At 36.3% G+C, this 11,273-nt stretch overlaps 1 protein-coding gene across 1 annotated transcript in view; it reads right to left on the reverse strand.

Annotated features, from left to right (window-relative positions):
• Window positions 1-2,059, reverse strand: part of ap1s3b (adaptor related protein complex 1 subunit sigma 3b) — a 13,414-nt gene extending 11,355 nt beyond the window's left edge. The window contains exon 1 of the mRNA XM_053486629.1: window positions 1,903-2,059. Within this exon, the coding sequence (XP_053342604.1) occupies window positions 1,903-1,905 (3 nt within the window). The 5' untranslated portion in view covers window positions 1,906-2,059. The remainder of the gene's footprint in view (window positions 1-1,902) is intronic.
• Window positions 2,060-11,273: the final 9,214 nt, after the last annotated feature.

The raw sequence follows: 11,273 nt of genomic DNA on the forward strand, positions 1-11,273 counted from the left end.
TTCGAAAAAATGAAAGCCACAAGTGTGGCTGATGGTAGACCTAAAGCCTTTTTTGTGGCATAAGCTGTCTTTAAGGATTATTACTCTTTATGTCACAATGATAGACTGCACAATGTTCTCCATGTCAGACTATATGATGAAGATGCCCTAATTATAGACTCACCATAACTACATACCACTAGCTTATAATATAATGGTGTAAACAGAAACTTGATACTGTATTTGTTTTTTGTTCATTAGTATACTTTGTTAAGGTTTTAACACCTTTACTGTATTTTAGCTCTTCATGAGAGCTACAAACACAGTTATTGGTGTCTTTTAGATGACTGGCCTAGCAGTGCTCACACTCTGAAATTTAACTGCCAGAAAAATGGTTGCAACAGCATTAAATACTGTTCTCAGCTCACGACTATTCAAAAAAATCAGGCCAAATCATACAGTGTGTAGCTGACTTACAACCGTCAGGGAGATTCAACATCGCTATAACGGACAGAACTGCAGATTTCTTCAGAAGCCTAAAGGATAGTGTATGGTTCACCTCCTATTTCTGATGTTTGAAAATAATCACTAACACACATGTACACACAAAATAGGTCACTACTGTGCATTATAAGGAATTAAAAAATTATTTTTACTAATTATCTTTATTGAACAATCATCATATACAAAAATATCAAGAAATGACTGAACAAAAAAGTATATAAAAAATATATATTATTTTTATACAACATTTTTATATAACCACCCAGAAACACACATACCTGTACACACACACACACACACCCTCCAGTTCAGACGGATATGTGTGCATCAGACAAGTTATACAAATATTCAGATGCATGACCTAGGTATGAAGTTACCATTATGAGCCTTCCTATAACTACAGCTACAAACCTTAAGATACACACGTGTCTAGAATGTCTTTATATGCACTAGCATTATATTTTCTCTTCACTGGCACTGAAAGACCCAAAGCTGCTCCAGCATGACATTGCACAAAGTCAGCTTCATAGAAAATACGCTTTGCCGGTGTTTAAGCAGAACAGCTTAAGTGGTTCTGATATCAAACCCACTGAACACATTTGTGGGATGCTGGTTGCAACCCGGGGTTTCTCCAATGAACACTGGTGCCTGATCTCACTAACGCTCCTGTCACTGAAGGAACACTGAAGTTGAAATCCTTCCCAAAATAGTAAAGTTTATTATAATCGCAAGGCAGGACTGAATCCGGAGTATGATGTTGAAAGAAAGATATCCAGAAACTTTTGGCCATACAGCATAATTATTTAAAATCACACAGAGCACTTTTCGATGTTTAAATACAAAACAGAGACAGGCTTCAGGAGAGTTTCAGTCCAAACCCAGCAGTGTTACCTGGTGAAGTGTTTAATACAAACTCACAGAAAAGTTTAAGGGAAGAGCGAGTTTACATCAGAACTACAGACTAGAAAATCCCGGAAAGCCACAGATCAACTGAACAGAGATGAAGGATAATACGATAATACGATCCATGTCCAGGAGACGTGGCAGAAGTATTGGCACTGTGTTTCTGGAGGTGGGTTTAATGATGGAAGCACTACAAAGCGCTGACCTCCCCGGAAGTGTTTATTTAAGACGAGATAACGACCCAAGGTCAGAAATTAAAAATAAACTCAGAATTCTTACTTAGTGATTATCTATCTTCATTCATCCATATTAATTGACTTATTTCCGTCAAAAAAAAGACTCCTGTCGAACTAACTCTGCGGATAAATGCGGACGGAAGTCGGAGGTAAACAGCTACCAGGTGCGAACAGGTGCAGGCTAGCGACCTGTCCTCTTCTAGTCCATAAAACAACTGTGACCACGGCGACAAACTTGCGCTTTTAGCGTGGAAAATCTATATACACGCATGCTACTTACCATTTTGTGAAACAAAGTGTGTTTGTAGAGTTATAAGTTAGTTAATTCGCGGTTCCGCAGGCTGCTCAGCCGGATTCATTGCTGTCTCTCCCACAATGCTTCAAACAGAAAGTGCGGAACTCCTCCTCTGCGCGCGAGACCGGAGCCTGATCTCAAACAGCCTAGAGAAACGCAGAGTGCGCTAACACGGGGCGTCTACACCACTGGCCACGGAGTGCGCCTGTATAGGGCGGAGGGGTGTATGTTGAACACGACCGGTTGAATCCGCGTTGCTACACCTGTTCGAGGGTGTGGAGGACGCCGGGGTTTCGGGTGGAAATAAATGAACCAAAGCTTTCTTTCTTCTGACTCATTTGTTTTTATTTATCACCGAAACTGAATGGAGTAAAGTGGTTTGGTACTCTGTAGAGATATGACAAAATAAAATGAAATATAATCTCTATGTTCTAGTTTGCTGTTAAATCTTATTTTGCACTCTGTTTTGCAGAACAACGATTTAAGCTTCAGGAGATTTTTATAAACTGAACACGCCTAAAAGGAACCTACATACACTGCCTGTCCAAAAAATACTCTAATATTTCGTTTGACCACCAATAGCTTTGATAAAGACACCCAGTATGGTTGTCAAATCATGTTTAAAAAAGATTTCTCATGCTCTCAGAGCCACTCTTTAATAATGTGGTCATTGAGTACATTCAGGTTAACAGCTAATGTCTTTTTTTTTTAATTGACACATAATGTTTCTGAGCCTAAAACTGATCAAATGACACTGGCTACAAAATCATAGTTCATTTAAAATAATGATTTTTTTTTAAAAGAGCCGCTAAAAACATTTATTTTTGTTTCACTGGGTGAATGTTTTATGTGTAAGATTATGAGGCAAAAAGGTTACCACCTATCACAGATGTAACAATACTTTAAACAAAGTAACACAATCTGGCCTTTAGAGGGCAACGCATGTAACTCCTTCCATAGATACAGTCTAGGCTGTACAGTAGCTCAGTGGTTAGTCTGACAGTCACTGTCACGTTGCACCACCAGGTTCAGGGTCCACCTTGGGTCTGTGTTAAGAGAGTTTTTATGTTCTTCCTGTGCTTGTTGGGTTTCCTTTCACAGTCCAAAGACAATGCAGATTAGGCTAATGAGCATATGTTTGTTTGTTTGTTTGTGTGTGTGTGTGTGTGTGTGTGTGTGTGTGTGTGTGTGTGTGTGTGTCATCCAAGTGTCCTAGGCCTCGTACCCTGCCTTGTGCCCAAAGTCTCCTGAAATAATCCTTACTGCAGAATAGTTTATGGCGTAATTACAATTTTGGCAACATATATTGGTTATCATCCAGTAACCAGGCCTGGGGATGATTCTTACTAGGCTTACCTGCAAATCTTTACAGTAGAGAAGACAGAAAAAAATCAAAGATCAAATATTCAGAAGCTGCATACTGGTAAAAAAAAAAAAATCTAAGTGTGACAGACTCCATCGGAATTATAAAATATTAATGTTCCCAATGATACACTCATAGAAGTCTACTGTAATGTCAATATCAATATTAGATCATTTTAAGTTCAACTTGCATAAAGGATGAGAGAGCACACAACTGAGTAAAACATATTTTTTCTGTTAAAACTACAGGTTTCCTTTTCTATCCAACAGAACTACTCCACTGTGCTCTTGTGTCGTTACTGCCACAGCACTTAATTTGATGCAGCAGTGAATTGCTGGATTAAATTACTACAGCAATGTGAATAAAGCGCAGTGACAGATTCAATACACAGTACGTTAATGTATCCTTTTTCATGTGCACTCTTGTAGTGAAATCACAAAGAGTACAGCTCTGTGTGTGCATGCATGCATGCGTGAATGTGTGTTAATTAGTCAGAGAACCCCAGACATGAATGGACCCTTCATCTTCTCGAACTAAATTAGGTATGTTAATGCAGGGAGAAACAGTCCAGCTCACAAAGCTCACATTAATTCATTATGTCTGTAACAGGGATATGAAAAGGCTTCTAAATTTTTATTTGGATTAAGGTCTGGAGGTGTCAATGGTGGATCAACCATTTGTGAAGACTAGAGCCAAAGGCAGTATGGCATAAAAACCTGTGTCAAATTAAAAATGAGGTAAGATAAACAACTAAAAAAAACATTTTTCTATACACTAAAAAGAGAGCGTATATTGTACTGAAGAAGAAGATTCAAACAATCAGTTTGTATCCTGTCAGTTTTAGATACCAAACAATATGTTAAAATAATAATCAAATAATAAGCCTAATAAAGACTTAAGGCACAACTTTCTAAACTTTTTTCCAGCCAGAGAGTTTAGCCAAGATTTATTTAAAGGTCCTATATTTTACTCCTACTTTAATTAACATAATAAAATATGGGACCTTTAAATATGGGAACTTCTGAGATCCATTTTTTAAATTAACATAGAGCTCAGAAGTTCCCAAAATTTGTATCTTTTAAACATGCAAATTCACTTTCTATGTAAATGGGCTAATGCTGAGTCATGCACTTCCAGCGAACAGCAGAGCACTGCACAGCTGGGTGGAGCTGGGCGACAAGCCTTCTTGTACAGTATCTTCTTGTATGAGCTCACATTAAGGGGAATATCTAATTGGCTTTTTTATTTTGCATAAAAGGTACCAAATAGTTGCCAGTAAGTAATTACAGTATACTTTAGTAATAATTGTAAAGAACAGAGTGCTTTTAATGTTATAGGAAGAGAAATCTGTTCAAGTTAGAAATACAGTATGTACGTACACTTTTAGCCATATTAAATTACATTTAATGTAAAAGCACTTAATTCTGGGTCACTTAATTATAATTTCCTTCATAAAATACAACTTTAGATATTGTAGTTTAGTGAACCCCATCATACCTAAAACTCTTCTCCATATTTTTCTGTGGTGTAGGCTATCCAAAAAAATAAATATAAATAGCTGGTTCTGTAAGTCAAACATTAGGTATAAAATAAGTTAAGTGATGCACAGAAGCCACACTTTCTCTTATAGCAACACATTCAAAGAATAAAAAATATTGTTTTGTCTCCCATGTAAATGCTCAAAGGGCAGAAAACATTAAGATAAAGAGAACTGTATTACAATTTTTACTTTCTATCAATCACTTTAACGAGGCAAAATGCCCCACTGTCCAGTTGGATGTGTTAAATGCGAGAGAGAACAGATCCTGTTCTGCTCCAGGCAGTTGCCAAGCAACAGGTGGCCCAGAGAGCCACAGGGTGACTGCTGGATATCACAGTGTAATGATAATGACCTTTATCCAAACACTCGGTTTCAACCTTTCTCTTTGAAAGTTGAACGATTACAGCATCTGTGGACATACTTGTTTCCCTACTTTGGAAGCAGCAAGTGATAATGACAGATTCTGTGCTAAAAGGCATCCCATAATCCATTTCTCCACAATGCCCCCTGGCTTGGTATATATACCAAGTAGAGCAGAGGTTCTAATAACATGTTAATAACAGTTTCAATTTGTTTTCTATATAGATTAATAAATGAATCCTTCGATTTTCTTTGTTTAATTTTTCTCCTCTTTTTAAGATTTACATGTATGGAATAGTAAGACAATAATTTATTTTGTCTGATTGAATATGTAAAGACTAAAATCTTTTTATTGAATAAAGATCTGGAGCTGTCGATGGTGAATAGATTGATAGTCACTTATGATGACTAGAGCCAAAGGTATAGGCCATAAAAACTTTCCAAATTAAATATGAGATTTACATGTGAGGAATATTAATATAGAATACAGTTGCACTAATGTTTCTATTGGCACAGTGGTCTCCCTAATTCTGCCAGTACGGATGGCTTCCCCATTACAGTGGTGTGAAAAACTATTTGCCCCCTTATTCTTTTGCATGTTTGTCACAAAAAAAGGTTTCTGATCATCAAACACATTTAACTATTAGTCAAAGATAACATAATTGAACACAAAATGCAGTTTTTAAATGATGGTTTTAATTATTTAGGAAGAAAAAAAATCCAAACCTACATGGCCCTGTGTGAAAAAGTGATTAAAAAATAACTTAACTGTGGTTAATCACACCTGAGTTCAATTTCTGTAGTCACCCCCAGGCCTGATTACTGCCACACCTGTTTCAATCAAGAAATTACTTAAATAGGAGCTACCTGACACAGAGAAGTAGACCAAAAGCACTTCAAAAGCTAGACATCATGCCAAGATCCAAAGAAATTCAGGAACAAATGAGAACAAAAGTAATTGAGATCTATCAGTCTGGTAAAGGTTATAAAGCCATTTCTAAAGCTTTGGGACTCCAGCGAACCACAGTGAGAGCCATTATCTACAAATGGCAAAAACATGGAACAGTGGTGAACCTTCCCAGGAGTGGCCGGCCGACCAAAATTACCCCAAGAGCGCAGAGACAACTCATCCGAGAGGCCACAAAAGACCCCAGGACAACATCTAAAGAACTGCAGGCCTCACTTGCCTCAATTAAGGTCAGTGTTCACGACTCCACCATAAGAAAGAGACTGGGCAAAAACGGCCTGCATGGCAGATTTCCAAGGCGCAAACCACTTTTAAGCAAAATGAACATTAAGGCTCATCTCAATTTTGCTAAAAAAACATCTCAATGATGGCCAAGACTTTTGGGAAAATACCTTGTGGACCGACGAGACAAAAGTTGAACTTTTTGGAAGGTGCGTGTCCCGTTACATCTGGCGTAAAAGTAACACAGCATTTCAGAAAAAGAACATCATACCAACAGTAAAATATGGTGGTGGTAGTGTGATGGTCTGGGGTTGTTTTGCTGCTTCAGGACCTGGAAGGCTTGCTGTGATAGATGGAACCATGAATTCTAAGGGTGGTTATTAGGTTCAGGGGGCAATTACTTTTTCACACAGGGCCATGTAGGTTTGGATTTTTTTTTCTCCCTAAATAATAAAAACCATCATTTAAAAACTGCATTTTGTGTTTACTTGTGTTATCTTTGACTAATAGTTAAATGTGTTTGATGATCAGAAACATTTTGTGTGACAAACATGCAAAAGAATAAGAAATCGGGAAGCGGGCAAATAGTTTTTCACGCCACTGTATATATCACCTATATTTTTACATACATACATATATGTAGTTCGAAAACACTTATGTTATAAATCAAAGTCATTAGTATCAGATGTTTTAGTCTAACACAAAATTTAATTGTATAATTTGCCATATTTAAAAGAGAAATAAGTGGAGAAGTGCACTTGCATGACTGAGAAAAGTGAGAAGTTCAAACATATGGGGCATAGGCAAGAACGTTTAAGTACTGTCACAAAGAATAATTACCAGATTTACTTACTGAAATTTTCTTCTTTCCTTTACTGCTTTGGAAGCCACAGTACCCTAGAAACCTGTTGGTATTCTATGATCTGCTATGGTTTCTTCAATCAACAGGTGGAGGATATTTGTTGGTACCTTGTATAATGAAGACTACAGCAGGGGTCAGAGCTTTCGTCTAACAAAGCCCCACAGTTTCAAAAGAGCCTTCTAATTAGTGTTCAGAATTGAGTGACAGTCTCAGAGTTTAAGTGTATGCTAAACTTTGCACAAAATATATGTTGAGCTTATCCATTAAAAGTGCTTTGTAAAAATGCCTTTATTATGAGTGCTATACAAAAAACTTACTTTAATAAATCTGTTGTTTTATTTATTAAACATTAATAGTTGATGTTTTTTGTTATTTTTAAATCTAGACATATTACTTATTTTTCAAAAGCATCATATCTCGTATCAGGATTGACATTTTTTCAAAATTCTTACAGTGCATCTGGAAAGTAGTCACAGGGCATCACTTTTTCCACATTTGGTTGTCACAGCCTTATTCTAAAATGGATTAAATTATTTTTTTTCCTCAGAATTCAACACACAACACCCCATAATGACAAAATGAAAAAGTTTACTTGATATTTTTGCAAAATTATATATATATATATATATATATATATAAAAAATGAAGAAAGCACATGTACATAAATATTCGCAGCCTTTGCCATGAAGCACAAAATGGAGCTCAGGCGCATCCTGTTTCCCCTGATCATTCTTGAGATGTTTCTGAATCTTAATTGGAGTCCACCTGTGGTAAATTCAGTTGATTGGACATTATTTGGAAAGGCACACACACAGAATACACTGATACAGAAGTCAAAGGAATTGTCTGTAGACCTCCTAGACAGGATTGTCTCGAGACACAAATCTGCTGCTTTGAAGGTCCCAATGAGCACAGTGGCCTCCATCATCCGTAAGTGGAAGAAATTCGAAACCATCAGGACTCTTCCTAGGTCTGACCGGCCATCTAAACTAAGCGATCAAGGGAGAAGGGCCTTAGTCAGGGAGGTGACCAAGAACCCAATGATCACTCTTTCAGAGCTCAAGAGGTCCTCTGTCGAGAGAGGAGAACCTTCCAGAAGGACAACCATCTCTGCAGCAATCCACCAATCAGGCCTATATGGTAGAGTGGCCAGAGAGTCTCATCAGACCTGAGAATTTTGTTTCTCATGGCACGAGAGTCTTTCAGTTGCCTTTTTGGGAAACTCCAGACGGGCTGCCATGTGCATTTTACTAAGGAGTGGCTTATACCACTATACCATATAGGCCTGATTGTGGAGAGAGGAGAACCTTTCACAACTATCTCTGTAACAATCTACCAGAGGACCTCTGGGTATTGTGTGTAGAATTCTGAGGAAAAAAAATAATTTAATCCATTTTAGAATAAGGCTGTGACATAACAAAATATAGAAAAAGTGATTCACTGTGAATACCATCTGGATGCACCGTACCTGCTTTGAAATAATGTTCTCCACAGAAGGTACTTATTAGTTAAAAAACAAACAAAAAAGCTTATTTTTTGAAAATTAGCACATTTCTTTCTTTGTTTTCCACACTATGTATTTTTTTTTATCTTTTTGTATTTTATTCATTTCACTTTTGAATTAGGTCACTTGCTAATGCACCTTGAGCGGCACCATACATAATCAGAAAGCATTGTCACCTCACATGCCTTGGTGAGTACATGCATCTCCCAGTACATGCATCACCATGACCTTTAGTATCTTTGGGTCAAAAGCCAATTACTGTCCAAGGTGGCTGATATTCCGGATTTACAGTATGCTCCTTTTGATCAAATCTGATTCTGAAGTGACAGCACTTCACAGATGGGTGTGTTCTCTTAACGGACACATTAGTAATGTGAAGGCAAAAATGCTGAACTGAAAAAAAAACAAAAAAAAAACAACAACAACTAAAAAGCACTGTCTATGCTGCCCAATTTGCACACATCTTACTATGATACCATTAAGTCATGCTATTATTTAATAATTTGTGCACTTCAGTAAATACCTAATAATTTATCATTTATTTTAATATTCATTTTTATTATATAAATGATAATAAATATAATAAAATTTATGACATTTTCAAAATATTTAACAAAGTAATCTTGGAAGGTTTGCAAAAGCATCTCAAATGTCAACACCTCTAACATGTTGCATACATAAAAACAACTAAATCAGAAAGCTTATTTTAAATATAGATGGTGACCCCTGGGAATTTGGGCAACTGCTGTACCAGACAATTCAAAATAAATTAAAAACCTTAAATTTGAAACTATTTTAATTAGCATTTGAATCAAGGAAAAAGGTGTGTTGTGTTCTCACTTGCCCTCTTTGCTATCAAAGTAATTCACTGTAAATGACCAGAAAATATAATATAAATGCTTCATTGTGTTATAAAAGTTCTTCAAAAGTTCTAGATTATGCATGAGTCTAGGACAACACAGACATAAAAGCAGCTACGGCTTAGGAATGTTAGGAAAACATCCTGATTGTGCATTCTGTCATCATCCTCTATTTATCATGCCCCATTTAGACAATGCTAGCAGAGAGAGGATCAATGTTTCAACTTGGTGTAATGCTAGCAGATATCACCAGATGGTTTGAAATTGCCAGAAGTAAGATTTCACAGGCTATGAAACTGGTTCCGAACAACTGGTTTTACTGCTGATTGCCTTAGGCCTAGAAGTCCAAGAGTGACAACACCAAGACAAGACAGACGAATTTGATGGTGTAATTTGAGGAATTATAGAAAAAACACTGCCACTATTGCGGCTAGTATTCCAGAGTTACACAATAATTTGTCAGACTACTCAATGATGTTTGGTCGCAGGTGGATTTGCTGGACATGAAAAAAATGCCAAATCGTGGGGCAATGTTAACTTCTGAATTTTGTATTTCTAGTGCTGATGGACACAGTTTTTTTTTTAAATAACATCTAACTTCCTTATTTACTAGACAGAAATTTTGTAATATTTTGTCCATGAGTATAGGTTACATTTTACAATGTTTTCTTCTTCTTGGTCAAATATGAGCATAGGTTTACTCATAAGAAAACAATAATTTTAAAACCCCCTAGATAACCTGTATGATACGTAATTGTTTATAAAGCACAACTACAATTTCAGTTTTCAAGAACAGATTTCCACATAGAGAAATAAATGATTAATATAATCGCAATTAACACTTAGCCGAGTGTACTGTACTGGCACTCCCTGTTCTCGTTCAGTGGATTTGTGGATTTAAATGGGGGTGATAAATGATGCATAAGGAACAATCTGTGTCTGTCTCTGAATCACCTGTGCACTCGCATTGGCTGTGGTCTCTGAGGAATAGATGGCACGGCCATTCTCATTAACCACAGCTAGTCATTAAGATTGTGGCTTCTTAGTACAGTACTCAAGTCTTTTCTGTGTGCAGATTGGTGATCAAATATAGCCAAAGGTTAGCTTGTGGTGGTTCACTGGAACCTGACCCATATTGGGATTTAAAAAAGACAAACCAAATAAATATAATGTTCTTAAATAAATAAATAAAAAAACACTCATTAATGATAGGCTGCATTATTCATGATGAATAAGCAAATAATAAACAGTTTTATCAAATACTCTATGCTGCTTTTTCTTTTTAAACCCTAAATGACTAATTATTAGGAATTATTGCATAAAAATGTTCTGCTGTAGACACAGTAGGCTTATATGTACTGTAACATCTAATAAATCCTAATATCAACACAAGCATTTTTGCTTGGACACAGTTTGCGTAGTGTTTATATAGTACAAACCTGTGAAACTATACTAAAAGAACATGAGGTTTAGTAAATAATACATTTTAACTGTAAGATATGAAAACAAAATTCATGCTAAACACAAAACATCCAACATCTAATGAAATCACAGAAACTAGAAAACACTCTCTGTGCACAGTGCTTCAATATTTAGTAAAAGTACTTAAATTATATGAAGGTGTTTTATTAAACAGTATGTTTGTCTTAGTGCTTAAGCAATAAATGAAAAGTGTTTT

The sequence above is a fragment of the Clarias gariepinus genome, chromosome 25 (assembly GCF_024256425.1).
Source record: "Clarias gariepinus isolate MV-2021 ecotype Netherlands chromosome 25, CGAR_prim_01v2, whole genome shotgun sequence".
NCBI classification, from domain to species: Eukaryota; Metazoa; Chordata; class Actinopteri; order Siluriformes; family Clariidae; genus Clarias; species Clarias gariepinus.